Source organism: Pinus tabuliformis, chromosome J, assembly GCF_031772625.1.
Source record: "Pinus tabuliformis cultivar Carrire ecotype Pingquan chromosome J, CPIR1, whole genome shotgun sequence".
Taxonomy (NCBI): domain Eukaryota; kingdom Viridiplantae; phylum Streptophyta; class Pinopsida; order Pinales; family Pinaceae; genus Pinus; species Pinus tabuliformis.
The window spans coordinates 829,884,243-829,904,125 of NC_142295.1; the positions used below are offsets into that span (position 1 = coordinate 829,884,243).

The following is a 19,883-nucleotide window of genomic DNA, read 5'->3' on the forward strand; positions in this document are numbered from 1 at the left end:
GGAGAGAAAATTGTGATCAAGTTTCCCTCCGTCTAATGCAGCCTGAAAATTTGAAGTAATGTTTATTTGCGAATTGTGGTCGTGTAATGGTTTGAGTTTTAAGAGCAGGGTGAAGCTACCACCCACAGCTTTTAATTTAACCGTCTTTGAAGACGTACACACTGTTTGTAAACGCAAAGACCATCTTCAAAAGACATCAAGTAAATCTAACCTTTTATCGTTGACTTTTCCAGCTTATTCAATCGTACAATCAAATTATATTCAAGTAAATCCAACCTTTTATGGTTGACTTTTCCATCATTTTCAATCGTACAATCAAATTATATTCAAATTGATGAGATTAATAAATTTTAACTACAAATAAAAATATAGCATAATAAAGAATCCAAAACCCACAGTTAGATAACCATTACTTTCAATTAAATTAATACTATACAGAAAGATATCACACTTTCATTTTTTAAAATTATTTCTGTATTCTGCTACTCGGGAGAGTTTTGTTTTGCGGTTTCTTTTATTAGTTAAAACAATTTGACATGGTTGGTTGTAAGTTTTTTATTTAGTTTCAAATAAAATAAACCCGTAGTCGCGGTCATAATATTGCAATGTGTAGCGCTATCTTTATTCCACAGCATGAATTGGCAGCTCGGCTGTGGATATATATTTGCGTTGTTCTTTCTAGTGTGACAATCAAACCATATACTCAAGCAGTTAAGCTATTATAATCCAACACCAAAAAAGTCCTCAACAAAAATATTTTATGGAGGCCAACATTGCCATATAAACTCCTCGTGTGTGTCTATATGTATATTCCAAGAATGTTGAGTCCCAACGGAGGATGATATTTTTTCAGTCTATCATGGTTATTAGTTCTAAGGTAATCCAAAAATGTTGAGTCCCAACGGAGGATGATATTTTTTCAATCTATCATCACAAGGCAATCCAAAGACAACTAAATACATGAAAGCACATTATTAATAAGTTTTAGTTTTATCGAGGGAGTGTTTATAATTAGTATTTTTTTATTTATTTAAAAGTAGAGAAATTTTATAGGGTAAATGTGATTATATAATTTACTTATATTAAGTATAAGATTTTAGCACTATAATATTACGATAGAATCAAATTGTTAATAATCTATTTTTACATGGTAACATAGTTTTATGCAAAAAAAAGTTGGAAGCAATTAAATAATTAAATAATAAAAAGATATTATGATTAATAAAATATATTTTAAAAAAGGGCAAAAAAGCATTGTTATCAGATAGAATATAATCATTAATTGAAAACAAGCAAATAATGATTATGCTAGATGATCAAAAAATAAGTAAACTATAGTTTAATTATTTAAAATATAATATTCAATTATGTAGAATATTGAATTAGATATTAAAAACATTTTAGAATAGCTAATTGTTGTAAAAGATATGACATCTAAAAAATTGTAGTTTCTTAGAAACTAATTTAAGAAAATAGTTAGTAGTGTTGTTATGAAAGCATTAAATGTAAATGGACACTTGTAAATTAAATAAATGATCTATAATAAAACTAGATAAAAATAAGATTTGAATTAAAAGAATGAGTTACAGCTCAGAGGTGAGTACTGCACCTGGAGACTGCACCCATACAAAGAAAACTCTCTTCGTACACTCTACTCTTCATGAATGAAAGATTACATCATTAAGTACATCACTAGAAATCAGGTAGTTGCAAACAAACTCCTAAACTCTAGGAACAAATCCTAAACTAAGGAGATACGTTACAACTTATGTAACCATTTCTCCATTAATACAAAATAATATTAACTATTTTCAACTCCCCCCCTTAATGGAGAGAGGATTATCCTGAACTCCTAGCATCCCTCTAAATAATTCAAACTTTATACGCCCAAGAGGCTTAGTAAAAATATCAGTCATGTTATCACAAGTTTTACAATATTCCACACATATTTCTTTTGACTGTTGCTTCTCTCGAACAAAATGAACTTGAGTATCAATATGCTTGGTATTTTTATGAACGACTGGATTGTTTGCAAGCTTGATGGTACTCTCGTTGTCGGTTTTGATAATATTTGATTATTTCTGCTCTTCTCCTACATCATTGAGAAGTCTTCTCAACCATATAGCTTCACATGTGGCTGCACACAATGCTTGGTACTCAGCTTAACATGAAGATAGAGCTACAGTGTGCTGCTTTTTGCTGCTCCATGCTATGACCCCGAATCCAATGCTGAATGCGTAACCTGTGATAGATCTTCGATCATCCAAGTTACCTGCCCAATCAGAATCTGAAAAACCTGCTAGAATAACATCAGAAGTGTCAATGTACAAAATGCCATAATTACTAGTACCACTAAGATACCTCAACACACTTTTTGCTGCGACCCAGTGATTTTCGAGTCGTTTTGACATGAATTGGCTCAACACACTAACAGAATATGCCAAATCTGGTCTAGCTGTAGTCAGATATATCAAACTGCCAACTAGCTGTCTGTACATAGTGGCATCCACCTCTTTAGTGCTATCGTCACTGCTCAACTTTAAATTCTGCTGTAATGGTGTTGCTGCTGATCTGCACTGCTCCATTCTGAACCTTTCCAACAAGCTTCTGGCATACTTCCCTTAAGTAAGAAAAGTTTGTCCAGAGTCTCTCCATACCTCCAATCCCAAACAATAATGAAGGTTTCCGGGATCTTTCATCTCAAACACTTGTGACATCTGTTGTTTGATTTCTTTGATCAGATTGTTAGCATTCCCTGTTATGATCATATCATCTACATACAAAGAAATCAAAATAATTTGCCTCTGTTTATTAAACTTGGTATACAGATTTGGATCATTCAAGCTCCTATGAAAGCCATGCTGAACAAAAAATGAGTCAATTTTCTCATACCACAACATGGGTGCCTGTTTTAAACCTTAAAGTGCCTTTTCCAATTTAGACACAAGATGTTCCTGTCCCTTTTTCACAAAACCTTCAGGTTGTACTAAATAAATTTCTTCTTTCAATTCACCATTCAGAAATGCAGACTTGACATCTAGCTAGTGTAGCTGCCATTTGTGTTTTGTTGCTAAGGAAGTTAGCATTCTAAAGGTGTTTAATTTGGCTACAGGAGCAAAGGTGTCATCGAAATCTATTCCCACTTTCTGTGAGTAACCCTTTGCTACCAGTCTAGCTTTAAGTTTCTCTATACTCCCATCTGCATTTATTTTTGGTTTATACATCCATTTACATCCTATGGGGGTTTTACCTTCAGGCAATTCAACCAAATCCCAAGTATGGTTTCTGTTTATTGATTCTATTTCCTCATACATTGCAGCCCTCCACGCATTAGATTTACTTGCTTCCTCATAATTTGCAGGTTCTACAATGTTTAAAATCTTTGACATTAATGCATAGCCTTTCAACTTAGATGATAATCGAGTCTTCCTACCTGATCTCCTTGGTAGGGGACTTACCTCAATTTCAACCTTTTCCGAGCTTGCATCTTCATTGATCACATCATCTGTTACTTCTTCTTCTTGTTTCTCCTCCCGCTCTTCATCTTCCTCACTGTTTTCTTCCAATAGCAATGGAATGTGCCATTCACTATTAGAGTCATTCTTTCCTTCTTCAACCTGTTCATGAAATATGACATCTCTGCTTGCAAAAACCTTGTGAGTCACATGATTAAATAACTTATATGCCTTGAACTCAGTGCCATATCCAACAAATATACATTTCAGGGCTTTAGGATCTAACTTCTTCCTATCTGCCTTAGGTATATGAGCATAAGGTTTTGACCCAAATATTCTTAAATGACTCACTGCTAGTTTGAATCCAAACAATGCTTCAAAAGGGGTTTTTAAGCCAAGACATCTAGTAGGACTCCTATTCTTTAAATACACAGCGGCGTTAATAGCTTCTGCCCAAAGACCATTTGATAGACCCTTACCTCGAAGCATGCTCCTTGCACACTCCACAAGAGTTCTGTTCTTTCGTTCTGCCACTCCGTTCTGCTGTGGAGTGTGAGGCACTGTAAACTGTTGCACAATCCCATGATGCTTGCAAAAATCCATGAACTCTCCCAACCTGTATTCTCCCCCTTGATCTGAGCGAAGAACTTTTATCCTTTTTCCTGTCTGGTTTTCTACCATGGATTTAAACTCTTTAAAATACTGAAAAGCTTGACTCTTTTTACTTAGAAAGTATACCCATGAAAATCTAGTGCAATCATCTATAAATAAGAGAAAGTAATATGCTCCTCCTAATGACCTGGTTTGCATGGGTCCACAGATGTCTGTATGCACTAGTTCTAAAATATCTCTTTCCTTTCTTTTAACATGCAAAGGGAACTCTTCTCTATGCATTTTCCCTAATGCACATCCATCACAATCGAGCTTAACATTACCGAAAACAGGGAGTCAATCGACCATACCTTTTCTCTGAAGTAGGATGAGGTCTTGCAGATTAAGATGGCTGAATCTCTGATGCCAGAGATTTTCGGCTATCGATCCAGCTGCAACCATTGCTTGCTGTGGCATACTCTTCACATCTAGTCTGTACAAATTCCCCACGTGCACTCCTGTTGCAACTGTTTCCATCTGGCTATCCTTAATGACACAGTTAGTCTTAAAGAATTGAACTTGCATGTCTTGATCAATAATCATTAAGACAGAGACCAAATTTTTCTTAATTCCTGGAAAATACAATACATTTTTAAGGTGTCTAATGTCACCGCTAGGTAGTTTTACAAGAATGTCACCATGTCCTTTGATCTCATGTCCACTATCATCTCCTAAAAAGATTTTCGACCCACATGGAGTTTCTTCAAGAAATTCAAACCAGTCCTTCTTACCAATCATATGTGAGGATGCGCCAGAGTCGACATACCATATGTCGTCCTCATCTTCCTTTGAAGCTGAAAGAGCACAATCGACTATAAATAGTCGAATTTCGTGGCTATGATCCTCCTCTTCCTTAACGAGGTAACCCTTATGTTTTCTCTGTTTGTTTCTTACTTCGTCTGCCTGCCTCTTATAACAATCTCTAATCTCATGTCCAGGTTTCCCAAAGTAAAAACATTTCTTGATGGGAAAATTATTAGCAGACATACCTTTAAACGGTCTCTTCTGAAATGTGTTGGCTCCTCTCTGCTGCTACTGCTACGGTTGTTGATGCTGCTTCCCTTTAAACTGTCTCCTTTTTGCCATCAGAGCAATGTCATTGCTCTAAGTTTTCAAATTTTGTCATCGCTCTTCTTCTTGTATCAGAATCCCTGTTAGCTCTTCAAATGAAGGGGCTTTCTCCCTTGCTGACAGCCCTGTGATAAATGTCTGGTAATCATCAATCATTCCATTCAACGTGATCGTGACCAGATCTGAATCAGAAACTTTCTCTCCGATATCTCCCAATCTGTCCTTCAGATCTTTGACTCTAGCAATGAATCCAGCAGTGGATTCATTCTCCTCCATCTTCAATGAAAATATCTTGCCTTTGAGTGACAAGACACGGTTTGAATTTTGCATCTGGTATAGGTTTTTAATGGGCATCCAAATGTCAGCGGCTGATTTACAGTCTCTAATATGCGGGATAACATTTTCCTTGACGAACATCTTCAATATGACCTTTGCTTTTGTCTCCCTTTTATCCCAATCTTGTTCTTGTGTGGCTGAACCCGATCTCAGCTCATTTCCCGTCACGATCGACCACGCATTTGCACTTTCAAGTAAAGTCTGCATCTTGAATTTCCAGTTGTTGAAATTTGAGCCATCGAGTTTGCCAGACTCGTGGAGATATGATTCTAAACTATTATTCATATTGAATTATACTAGATCCGAACCTCTGTTTTGCTGAAAAAAAATTGTACCTTCAATGCGCCACCACCGGGCAAGTCCGATCTGCTGCCACCGAACAGATCCAGAACTCCAGTGCGCCACCACCGGGCAAGTCCGATCTGCTGCCACCGAACAGATCTAGAACTCCAACGCGCCACCACCAAGCAAGTCCGATCTGCTACCACTGAGTAGATCAGGAACTCCAATACGCCACTATCGGGCTACTCCGATCTGCTGCCACCGAACAGATTCGGAAATTCAAAGTGCCACCACTGGGCAACTCTGATCTGCAAAAATTACAGATTTTTCAAAGAGAAAGAGGTTGGCGCTCCTTTGACAGCGATTTTCCACACCAACTGTACTTTCTGGCGCGCAGGCGTGCTTACCACCCTTATAACCGTGCCAAGTGGCGCGACTGTTCGCGTCAAAACCGCGCCAACACTTTCTTGTGCTCAGAGATGATCAGTCATCTGAGACCTATGCTCCAGGTGTTACTGCAGTCCACCTGATTCTACAAATGTGCCACTACAGTTTTGTAATCAATGATGCGTCCTAAAAAAAAAATAAGGCTATCCCTACTCTCAGCTCTGATACCAAGATAAAAATCAGATTTGAATTAAAAGAAGGAGTTACAGCTCACAGGTGAGTACTGCACCTGGAGACTGCACTCATACAAAGAGAACTCTCTCCGTACACTCTACTCTTCATGAATGAAAGAATACACCATTAAGTACATCACTAGAAATCAGGGAGTTGCAAACAAACTCCTAAACTCTAGAAACAAATCCTAAACTAAGGAGATACATTACAACTTATGTAACCATTTCTCCATTAATACAAAATAATATTAATTATTTTCAACTAAATGTGATTATATAATTTACTTATATTAAGTATAAGATTTTAGCACTATAGTATTAAGCAGAATCAAATTGTTAATAATGTGTTTTTACATGGTAACATAGTTTTATGAAAAAAAGTTGGAACCAATTAAATAATTAAATAATAAAAAGATATTATGATTAATAAAATATATTTAAAAAAAGGGCAAAAAAGCATTGTTATCAGATAGAATATAATCATTAATTGAAAACAAGCAAAGAATGATTATGCTAGATGATCAAAAAATAAGTAAACTATAGTTTAATTATTTATAATATAATATTCAATTATGTAGAATATTGAATTAGATATTGAAAACATTTTAGAATAGCTAATTGTTGTAAAAGATATGACATCTAAAAAATTGTAGTTTCTTAGAAACTAATTTAAGAAAATAGTTAGTAGTGTTGTTATGAGAGCATTAGATGTAAATGAACACTTGTAAATGAAATAAGTGATCTACAATAAAACTACTTTATCTTCTCTCGTAAGAGTGTTGAGTAATTGTATGTAAACTCTTGCAAATTTAATTTTCTTTTCCTTATTAATAAAATTTGGAAAACTCCACCCAGCCATTAATTAGTATGCTAATTGTTCAGCATTTTATGAATTAGTATGCTAATTGTTCAACATTTTATAAAGGAAAAGAAATTTGTTTTTTACTATAGATTTTGTTCTTCATTAATAATTATTAATACTAAAAACGTGTTTGAGAAGGCTTTATTAAAATTTTGTTTTTATGTCCCCAAAGTTGGAAAATCATTTTTTTCCTTTTACTTTTATAAGTTGTTGACTTATTGTAATCTGGAAGTGACTAAATGTCTGCAAGTGAAGTTCCACGAACTTTACTTCATATGTAATCACTTTAAAAGGGCATGCTCCGACATTAATAGGCAGCGAATGTCTAAAGCACAATTCCTCCACAACATAAATATTCAACGGGCATTTGAGTCGCAACGACTAAGCCCCAGGAAGATGACATACCACAATCCAAGGACGAATTACTATTTCCCGTTGTAAACCATGAAATGCGATCTGGAGTGAGAAGCACATCCACCTCGCCCACGAAATCCAAATACAGGGCTCCAATTATGACTCAGAATGGGAATGGTAGGATTTCTATATTTCTAGACAGGGTCTTTCTTCCTCCGACAAAGAAGAATCTGCGATGAGATTCCCTTTTTTGAAGGTCCTCCTCCTCCCAGATTCGAGCTTTGCATTGCAAAGATTGTTCTCAGAACGTTCTCTTCGAAATTTTTTAAGGCAAATTGATTGTGATGGAGATTGAGGCAACAATCTTGAGGACATATCTTCGAAGTTAAGCGTGGACACTAGCAGAGAGCGTAGAGATCAGCATGGAGAACATCGTTGATTCACTAACAATGTTAAGGACCTGCATTGCAATACTGTTGCGTTGAAAATTCTGGTTCGGCACGAATTGTTTTAAAGATGAAGGGATGGACGAAGTTTCACACATTTCCAAATCGTAAATCCCGTTGATGCATTAAAATCCATGGTCTCTTTTGGTGGGTGTTACCATTTTAAATCAATTCAATTGAATGCATTAAATCTGATGTTGATATTATGGAATTCGATGCAAACCATAGTCGAGCCCTTAGAAACTGGAACGGGTAGCGTATTTTGCTATATGCTTTTATATGCATAAGTTATAAAGTTCCTTTGGTTAAATCGATTTCATAAAATTATTTAAACTATTTTTACATGGGATTTATGTAAAAGTGCTTTAATATATTTTGGAGAGATAACTGATTTTTAAATAAAGTTTTTGTTTGAGTGATAAGTCATTGAGTAATAAGTGTTTTTTGGAATAATTTTTTATATAGTGGAGTAATAAGGTGATTTATAATATAGGTGTAATTAATTGGAGAGATATGGTGTGATTATTATTGAAATTTGTATTTTAGAAGTTATAAGGTGTGACTTTTTGTAAATTTGGAATGATAAGGTGTAATTTTTTTTTTTGTAAATTTGGAGTGATAAGTTGTAATTATGTAATTTGTACTTTTAGAGTAATAGTATGTCATCTTTTATTTGAGAGAAACAAATTGTCACTCAAAATAACTTTTACTTTGAGGGGGGCTAGAGTCAAATAAGTCAAATTGCAAGAGCATTGTAAAAAGTCAATTTTTGAAAGTTCCATTGTAAATTTTCAACGAAGTTGACTGGAGCCAAGTACAAATCTCAATCACTTTTCTCCTCAAACGACCATACGAGGGTCAAGGCAAAGCTCCAATAGATCATTTTTTTTGTGTGTGTGATGTTGCGTATGGTGTGTTGTCCATCTTCTTTTTGTGGTGCGTGATCCATCTTGGTGCATACATTTAATTTTACAATGTCCAAGCTGGTAAATTTATTTTCTGAATTTGACAAACTCAAATGCTCAAAGAATTACAAGACATGGAAACGACACATAGAAATCAATTTTATTTATAGTGAACTTTGGCAAGATGTATGTGATGGTGATGTTAAACCAAATAAACTTACAAATGCAACCTTACTAGCTAAATGGGAGATAAAAAATGCCAAAGCATTAGCATTAATCAAATCTTCAGTTAATGATGAAATGTATGTTCACATTGAAAATTCTTCTGATGCATGGTTTGCCTTGAGAAAATTTAAAGATTTATTTAATACACAACTTGAATCTAGGAAAGTTGATCTTCAATTGAAATTTCTACAACACAAATTGACAGAAGGGGGATATGTGCTTGAATACATTTCCAGACTTACGAACATTAAGCAAGAAATAATAGACGTTGGATTTCGACCAGTGGATGATAGTTTCATGACTACTATTTTGATTGTTGGTTTTCTGTATTCATATAGACATTTATTGTTTACAAGTAACTGGAAATCTAGAGAAGTTAAAATTTGAAGAATTAAGTCAAATGATAGCTCAACATGACAAAACTTTTGGAAAGAAGAAATAGGTTGGAGAAGATGTCTTATTTATATAAACTAACACTAGTAAACCTTCAACTGATAGTTTTGGAGGTAGAGGAAGAGGGCACAACAATCAAAATCAAGGAGAATATAGAGGACAAGGTCGTGGTAGAAGTCAAGGCAGAGGGAACAACTTTAGTAGAGGCAAGGGTTCTGGCAGAGGCAACATTCAAGGTAAAGGAAAAGGTCAAGGGGAAAACAACAATCAAGGAAGAGGAAAAAGTCAACTAAGAGGAAAAAATCAAAGCAGCGGACAAAGTAGAGGCAGAGGACAAAGTCAAGGCATAGGCAAAGATTTCATTCAAATCGTTTATAGAAGACCTAACAAAGTTGGTTATTATGCTCAAGATTGTCGAACTTCTATTGAAAAAATTCCAAAGTTTCAGCAACACATGGCACAATTTGTTAATGATCAAGAAGAAGATGCCTCAAAATATGTCTTCACTACAATCCAAAGTTCATAATAAATAGCATTACAAGTCTCCACATATCTTAAATGTGATTATGAAGATGATTTGATTTTAGATATAGCGGAAACACAACATATGGCTTTTCGACGTGACTTATTTTAGGATTTTTAATAAATCCAACTCAATTCAATCTTTCTTTTTGATGATACAACACACAATTCTTGTGGAAAATGAGTAGTAAAATTTTCTCTTCATGGCATTGGAGAAAAAATAATTTCAAATGTTTCGTATGTACCAACTTTCAAGAAGAATTTGTTTTCATTAGTCACGATTCGACAAGAAGGACATCACATTGTTATGGAGGATGTCTTGGTAAAAATCAACTCCATCAGACAGAATATGAAGACAATCATGACACGATATGAAGATGGAAAAATTCTAAGGATGAAAGGAACAATCATTCCACGAAAATCTGACTTTGGAGGAAAAGCAAGTACAAATGTTTCATTAATAAGGTTGTGGCATGTTAGAGATGGGCATTTAAACTTTGAAAGTCTCTCTCAACTTCAAAAGTAAGGAATCGTTAAATGACTTCCAACTTTTAAGAAAGAAAATGCAAAGTGTGAATCTTGCATTTACGGGAAACAAAGTCGAGAGACTTTTCCAATAACTTTATGGCATGCAAACAAGCATTTGCAATTGGTTCACAGTGACATTTGTGGACCTCTACAAACTTCTCTCGAAGGTTGTAGATACTCTTTACTCTTCATTGGTGCTTTTGGTAGAATGATTTGGGTTTATTTTTTGAAGAAAAATAATGTTTAAAACTTTTCACCAACTTGTTGAGAATGAAGTTAAAGAGAAGATTGACACTCTCAGGACATACAATGGAGGGGAATTCACTTCCAATGAATTCCAAACTTATTGCAGGGAAAATGGTATCAAAATAAATCTTACAAATGTCTACACTCCACAGCAAAATAGAGTAGTGGAGAGAACGAATCACACCTTGTTAGGGATGAAAAGATCCATGCTAAGTTTCAAAAATTTAAATCCTTTATATTGGGCAGAAACAATACCTACAACGATTTACTTAAGGAAAAAGTCTCTTACTGCTTCTTTGGATGGAAATACACCATATGAAGCATGGTTTGGTTTCAAACCTTGAGTCAAACATCGTATATTTTTTGGGTTAGTGTGTTATGCCTTACTTCCTAAATAAAATTGAACTAAGCTTGATTCACAAAGTTTGAAGTGTACATGCATTGGGTATTCTGATGAAAAGAAGGGATATTGTGTTATGTCCAATGGAAAGTTTACAGTCATTAGGAATGTTATATTTGATGAAACAGAGAGCAAGAATTCCACATAGATGGAAAGTATTCTACAAAAATAAGGGAGATAAAAAGAAAAGAAAAATGAAAAATCAACCAAGTACATAACATTGGTATGAAATTGAATTTCCTTCATAAGAAAATGGTTCATCCATCTCATCTACTTCATCTACACCATCTGAATCCTCTAGATATTCATCTGAATCTCCTAGCAGTACCTCATCTTCCAATACTCTCCACCTTCTGAATCTTTAGATGATCGAAGAACATCTATTTATATCAATCCACTTTATAATGATGATGATTATTCAAATCCACAAACAAGTGCACATCAATTGCCTAAATGGGTCGTTCAACTTTTAAATGATGCCAGACCACATGAAAAAAACAAAAAAGGAACATGAAGTTCACAAAGAAATGAAGAAAAATTTTCCTCAATAACGAATGATTTTACTGAGCCCTCCACATACAAAGAGGGAGTAAAACATATAGAATGGAAAAAGGGAATTGTTGAAGAATACAAGGAAGTGATGGAAAGAAACACTTGGAAACTTGTTGACTCTCCCAACAATGTGAAACCCATTGGTTGCAAATGGGTTTGAAAAATTAAGTACAAACTAAATGGAGACATTGACAAATACATAGAAAGGCTTGTTGCTAAGGGTTTTCATAACAGGGAGGAATCGACTATGAGGAAACATTTGCACCTATAGAAAAATGGAACACCATCAGATTAGCACTTGCATTAGTAACTCAAAAAGGATTCAAATTTCATCAGATGGATGCTAAAAGTGCCTTCCTCAATGGAGACTTGAAAGAAGAAGTATATATGACAAACCTTCAGTTTTTGAGATTGAATGGTAAGAACACAAAGTATGCAAACTAAGCAAGGCTTTATATAGATTGAAACAAGCTCCACGGGCTTGGTATGCAAAAATGGATGAGTAACTTCGCAAGGTTTTCTTTAATCGAAGCGAATATGATGATACGTTATATGTATGCCAACATGGTAAATATCTGATGATTCTTGTGATGTATGTGGATGACTTCATCATTACTAAGAACAAAAATGATCATATTTTGCAGGTAAAGAAGGAGTTGTAGGTTGGTTTTAAGATGACTAATTTGGGATTACTTCACTACTATCTTGGAGTTGAAGAATTCCAACATCCAAACCATATTTTCATTTTTACAAGCAAGTATGCACCTAGACTTCTTCAAATATTTGGAATGCAATATTACAAGCATGTTCTCACCCCAGTGGAACAAAACATGAAACTTTCAAAATTTGAAGGGGGGAATTGGTGAACAGTACTGCTTATATACAGTTGATTGGTAGCTTGATAAGTTTTACAACCATTCATCCAAACTTATCTTATGCAACCATTATTCTATTGCGCTTTATTCATGAACCAAGGGATAACCATTGGAATGCAGCAAAAAGAGTCCTTAGATATATCCAAGGGACGAAATATTTTAGTCTTATTTACAAAAAGACTAAGAACTTTGTACTTGGTGGATATTCAGATTCAGATTTCTTTGCAAGTATTGATGATCAGGCATCAACCTTAGGTTATTTGATGAACATGGGGTTAATTGTAGTTTCTTGGAGTTACAAGAAGAAAGCTAGATAGTGGCCATTTCTATAGCAGAAGCAGTATATATATCAGCATGGGAAGAATCATGTGAAATTGTTTGATTACAGAAATTTTTGTAGGATTTAGGCATTCCTCAAGCATAAGCCACATCTTTATTCATCAACAACTAGTCAACCATAAAGCTTGCCAAAAATCTAGTTTTCCATTCTAAAATAAAACACGTGGACACAAAGTATCATTACATCAAAACACCCATTGCAAAGGATGTCATCAAGACGATATATTTCCCTTCAGAAGATCAGATCTAAGATATTTTCACAAAACCACTTTGCAGGATCAAATTTACTAAGTTAAGGGATGAACTTGGTATCTGTTGTAATGTAATTTTGGAATGTTAGATGATCCAAAAATACATAAACTATAGTTTAACTATTTATAATATAATATTCACTTATCTAGCATATTTAATTATATATTGGAGACATTTTATAATAGCAAATTGTTGTAAAAGATATGACATCTAGAAAAGTGTCATTTGTTAGTAACTAATTTAGGAAAGTAGTTAGGATTGTTGTTATAAGAGCATTAAATGTAAATGGACACTTGTATATGAAATAAGTGATCTATAAAAAATTTAGTTTAGGACACTACATATTTAAAGCTAGTTTCTCTTCTCTTACAAGATTATCGAGTGATTGTGTGTAAACTATTACAGATTTTATGTATTTTTATTTTCCTTATTAACAAAATTTGTGTCTGGGGATACTTCTGCTATTAGATTATATGTTAATAAATATTTATTGTTAAAAAAAATATTAATTATGGAAAAATCCGTATATTTAAAAAAAATGGATACTTAATTTATTGGGACACATGCTCATTAGATTTTTTTTTAAACAATTTTTAATTCTGAATAGTTGATTTTAAATCACATAAAATTAGTCATCAACCAATCAATAATTAAAAATTCAAATTTTAAAAATCCCCCAAAAAACAATTTCTAAAAATATAAGTTTAATATTTTAATTTACCAAAACATTAATAAACTTTGAAAATAGTTTTTAAAAATTTACAATTTAATTAATAGCCTTTAATATATAAAAATGAAGATACATTTTAAAATGATGCTATATTTTAAAATACATATAAAATTAATAATACACTTTATAATAAAATTATTATAAAGATTTTAAAATAAAACTAGAATAGGAAAATGAATAATATACACTGGGTGAAATCACACATGAATAATAACATCAAGTTTACAATTTAAATCATTTTATTTTTTCCTCTTGAAGTTAAGAATATTTCAAAATTTATGTTATCTTTATAATATAAAAAATATAAATAATTCAATTCAACTACATGAACAATAAACTATCCAAATTTGTTAATCAACATAGACAGTAAGTGTTCACTTACTATTTTTGTCTTGTTGCCCAAAAAACGATATAATAACATAGTAAAGATAAAAAATGGAAAACCCCAAGAAAACACAACACCAACATCATGAGTATCAATTTTACGTTCACAAAAATATATACATTAATATTAAACTCAATTTCCAGAGAAGAAATTAACATTTGAAGAAACAAGGAAATGCATAACGGTAAAACGTGTTCACAAAAATATATACATTAATATTAAACTCAATTCCATAGAATAAATTAACATTTGAAGAAACAAGGAAATGCATAATGGTAAAACGTTAGTAGAATGGTAAGAGTAACTTTTTTCAATAAAAAGGTGGCATAAATTTCAACCAAATTGTTTTAACTATCTTGCACTTTAAAAATGGGCTTGCCTTCAATTGGATCAAGATAGCAAGCATGAATTATGTTAGGAGATATAGCCATAAATATCCAAAAAGCACTTCTAGCCAACCTTTCTCTCTCGATGCTAGCAACCCTATAATACCAAAGACGAGAAATTGAAATCTTAAGAACAAAATCAACCCTTAAAGGAAACCCCAAACTTGTTGAGGGTTGAAGAAATCAAAATCACAAAGATGAAGGAAAACATCTAAAGAAACCTCATAATCATTCAATCACCCACCATTTTATCTAAATTCTAGCACCATACTGAAAATAAACAATACATCAAATGATAGAGAAAATTGAACTACTAAATTAGAGTCATATGTTTTTGAATTTAGAAGCCTGGGGTCAGAAAGACAATGTAAACATTCATAGAGTGAAAACATCATTTCCAACATCCACACGATTGATCCCTTGAGACGACCTAGGTTTTGTAGCTTTCACAACACCTACGAAATCTGAATCACTATTACAGTGTGCACAACTGAGGCCATTGGAAGTTCATTATTAATCAATGTAAGGACTAAAACACAAAGCGCAAATAAAGTGTAATTCAAATATGTTCATGAGAACATAGAAAGAGATTCAAATATCCTTTTATTCATTCAAAATGTCTTGTTAAAGATAAGAATCAAAATCTAAGAGTGGAGTACAGAGAGTACTTTCAATTCCCATGTTGTTACATAGAAATACCATGCACAACAACCAAACACCCTCTTTAACGTGTACTATATCTAGTCGTGCTCTCTGAGAATCGTGTAGTAGCCAAACCAATGCCAATAGTCCAAGAGTGACAAGTCCAAGATCCTAAAACAAGCTTGTAGAAAATAATAGCAAAAAGAAAAATGCCCCTTTTCTTTTTTGTTCCTCCAATTTATCCTCATGTTGCTAATGTATTTACATTCCAACTGAAATAAGTCACTTCATATGTCACCAACCTCTTCGCCTTCCATAAATGAGTCGATTTGTTTCCTCTCAATATGCAGACAAACCAAATTTGCAACATTCTTCTCATTCTTGCATCATGTCTAGTAGTGGTTGTATTGTAACGGTGTAGCTAAGAAAGTATCAATTTTGGATTTTTCATCACTCCATATAGTAGAAGTATCAACAAGAGATCCAAGGAGTGTCGGAAACTCAATAGAAGTTTTCACTTTGATGAAATGTAGCTATAGGAGTAGAAAAAATTACCAATTGGGTGTATAAAAAACGAATAAGTTAGGTGTATCAACACATTAAAACACATGGGGGTAACAACGCATTTTAGAAACTCAATGGAAACTCATTTTTAGTTGAAGAGGATTGCTCAAGGCCAAGGAAGATCCTACATTAGACACCCATGTTAAGAAAATATGAGCTACCAGTTCATGTGGAATTTCCTTCATAGATTGAAGTCCATTGTAGGGATGTTATATTTTTCTCAGTCAATCATGATGCATCGTCAGATCCCCTATTCTTCCATTTGACCAAATACTCTAGATACTCCCTATAACTAGTCTTCTTTCAAACTTGTGTGCTCAAATTTCTTCCACTTATTCAATAGGTTTAATTAGTAATTGTTCCTTCCACTCAACGGGTGTACCTATCTCTCCACTAGTTTCTCCTTCATGGAACTCATATATATCAGCTATATTTAATATTAGAGAGATATCCAAGTCTCTTCGTAGCTCTAAGTTTTAGCCATTTTCAGAAAATTTTCGAAGAATTCTACATGGGCCTATTTTTTTATATGTTAACTTGATATAGGTGTCCTTGGAAAATCTCTCTTTATGCAAATGATTCATTACCAATTCTTGATTATCAAAAACCTTTTCTCTTCTTTCCAAATCTTCGTTCTCCTTGTACCTATCATTACTTTGCTACAATCTTCTCTTCACCTCTTCGTGTATCAGTTGCAAGCTGTCTACAAAATCACTTGAATCATCACTCTTCCTTTCCTCAAAATCTGAAAATTGTACCAGGTCCAAAATACCTTTCTATGACCACCCATAAACAATATGAAATGGACTCTTACTATTGGATATGTTCACATATTCATTGTATGACAACTATGTCTATGTAAAAAACATATCCCACTGGTTGGAATTTTCACCACTCAAACTTCTCAGGAAATTCCCAAGGCTCTTGTTCACTACTTCAATCTGTCCATATGTCTGTAGATGATAAGCTAAACTATATAACAACGTAGATCCCATTTTCTTCCACAACATCCTCCAAAAGTGACCTAGAAATATTGTATCTCTATCTGAAGTAATGGTCCTTGGTAACCCATAAAGTCTCACTACTTCTTTGAAAAATAAAATAGTTACTTCAGTAGCATCACTTGTCCTCTTGCATGTTATAAAATGTTCCATCTTCGAAAACCTATCTACAACAACCATCATTGAGTCATGCTTCCTTTGCATCATTGGTAGTCCCAAGACAAATTCCATGCTAACATCTTCCCAAGACGTTTCTAGTACCGACAATGGAGTATATAACCCTATACTTTTACTTCTGCCCTTTGCTAGTTGGAAAAATCTACAACACTCGAAAAAATTTCTAACATCCTTGTTGATGTTAGGCCAACATTATCTCTCCTTTACCAATGCTACAATGTTATCCATTCCAAAATGTCCACCTTGCATCCACCATGTAGCTCCTTAAGAAAAGTCATCGTCATTGACCCTAGAGTAATGCACAATTGCTAATTTTTAAATAAAAACCCTTCTTGGATATGGTAATCCAAGGACATGGTTGTGTCCACACTCCAAGGTGTTTTACAACTTTTCCAAGCTTCTCCAAAATTAACATCTTTTCCAAGCAATTCCTTCATGATTTCCAAACATACCACTTCTACTAACAAAGTGTTGAGTAACAACACTCTCCTTCTCGAGGCATCTACAACTTTGTTTGACTTTCTAGACCTACGATTCAAAAAAATGTATAAATTTTGAATAATTCAACCCATTTAGAATTCCTTAATTCAGCTTACCTTGACCATTGATATATTGTAATGAGGCTTGTAATCAGTAAGCAAGAAAAATTACTTGGGCAACAAATAGAGTCTCCATTTGTTCAAAGCCTACATAATAGCATAAAATTCCTGATCATATACGAAATAATTCTTCTTAGCATCATTCAACTTCACTAAAGAATGCTATTGGTTTTTCTTCTTGACCCAAAACTTCTCCAATTGTTTTCCCACTTGCATCACGGTCTTGGAATACTTTTTCAAAGTTTGGAAGCACCAAAATAGGTTTCTCTTTCACCTTCCTTTTCATACCTATATATTATTTCCCTACTACTACTATGCATTTAAAGTCCCCCTTTTTCATGCACTCAGTAAGAGGTGCAGAATTCAAGCAAAAATTTATAATGAATTTATGGTAGAAGCTTGCCAGACCACGAAAAATCCTCACCTCAAAAATAGACTGAGGTGTTGGCCATTCTAAAATAGCTCTCACCTTTTCAGAAACCATCTTCAAGCCTTCTTTGGAAATCACAAATCCCATCTACACTAACTCATCCTACATGAATGTACATTTCTTCAAGTTGATCAACAACTTCTCTTCCTTCAATCGTTGCAACACTTTCCTTATGTGTTCCAAGTGCTCCTCTTTGTTTTTTATTAAAATTAAAATCTCTTCCAAGTACACTACAAATTGCTTTCCCAATAATGGTTTCAAGACCTCATTTGTGAGCCTCATGAATGTTTTAGTGGCATTAATCAGCCCAAATGGCATAACAAACCATTCAAACAATCCATACTTCATCTTGAAAGCAGTCTTCCACTCATCACCTTCCCTTATCCAGATTTGACTGTAACCACTCTTCAAGTCTATCTTTGTGAAATATGTAGCCCCTCTCAATAAATCCATAATATCCTCCATCCTTTGAAAGGGAAATTGGTATTTGATGGTTATCATATTAATGGGTCGAGAATTCATGCACACTCTCCACTCACCTGTCTTATTTGGAGTCAATACTATTGGTAGAACACATAGACTCAAACTTTCTATTATCAATCCTCTATCAAGCAGCTCTTGTACCTACTTATTTAGCTCTGCATTCTCTATTGGAGTCATCCTATAAGGTGATTTGTTTGTTAAGATCAATCCACGAATCAAGTCAATTTGATGAGAAATAATTATCATTGGAGGTAGTCCTTTTGGCAATTCATAAAAAAAAAAATCTCTTTGAATTATTCTAACAAAAAATTAATTTATGTCATAGTAGTTTCTAATTTCACTTCCTCTGGAACAAATTTTGGAATCATTGCTAAACCTAATTTTTCTTCTCATTCCTCATGTATAAACTCCTTGGTTGAACAAAACATGATCTTGGTGTTACACGTGTTGGTACTTCCACAACTTCCTATTGTTACCACTGTATTTTTCAGCAATGGGGTGAGTTTGTACAAGTGTCCATCCTTCTTGAACTCATATGTATTCTCCTGCCCATCACGGTGAACTTTTTTTATCAAACAACCATTTTCTTCCTAGAAGTATGTGGCATGCATCCATATCAACCACATTGCACAATACTTGCTCCTGAAGATTGTCGATTTGAGAATTCACTAAGGATTTCCCAGTCATAGCCACATGTTGTCCCTTTTGTAACCATGAGACATTGTAAGGGATTGGATGGACTAAATTCTTGAGTTTCAACTTTTCCATGACTTCAATGGATACTAAATTATCTATACTCCCCACATCTATTACCAAGTCGCAACACTCTCCTTAGAACTTACATTTAGTTTTGAAAACCTTTTGTCTTTGTTCTAGTTATTCCACTATCTTCTTCTTATGTTTGAGCAGTACCCTGTGAGATATAAAAATTTCTCCCTATTCCTATTGAAGTATAGTCACATTTTCTCCAGCAGTAGAAGCTTCATTAGCTTGTGTAACTTGTGTTTTGTCTTCACCTCTTCTCCCTGAATTTTTTCCTTCCAAGCACTTAGATTTCTTATGTCCTTCATCTCCACAACGATAACAGGTAATTACATACTTTCCTTTTCCTCTTATGAGACTTCATCTACATCTTCAAATAATGTTTCCACCTCTACCACCTTGAAAACTGG

The 19,883-nt window shown here is 33.9% G+C and overlaps 1 protein-coding gene across 1 annotated transcript; it reads right to left on the reverse strand.

Annotated features, from left to right (window-relative positions):
• Positions 1–5,228: 5,228 nt before the first annotated feature.
• Positions 5,229–5,798, reverse strand: LOC149229269 (uncharacterized). Its single transcript, XM_089380991.1, has one exon. The coding sequence runs from the start codon at positions 5,796–5,798 to the stop codon at positions 5,229–5,231; it is 570 nt and encodes a 189-aa protein (XP_089237117.1).
• Between the last annotated feature and the right edge of the window lie 14,085 nt (positions 5,799–19,883).

Excerpts from the sequence above, each read along its gene's own strand:
- LOC149229269 (XM_089380991.1), bottom strand. The coding sequence starts at position 5,798 with ATGAATAATAGTTTAGAATCATATCTCCACGAGTCTGGCAAACTCGAT.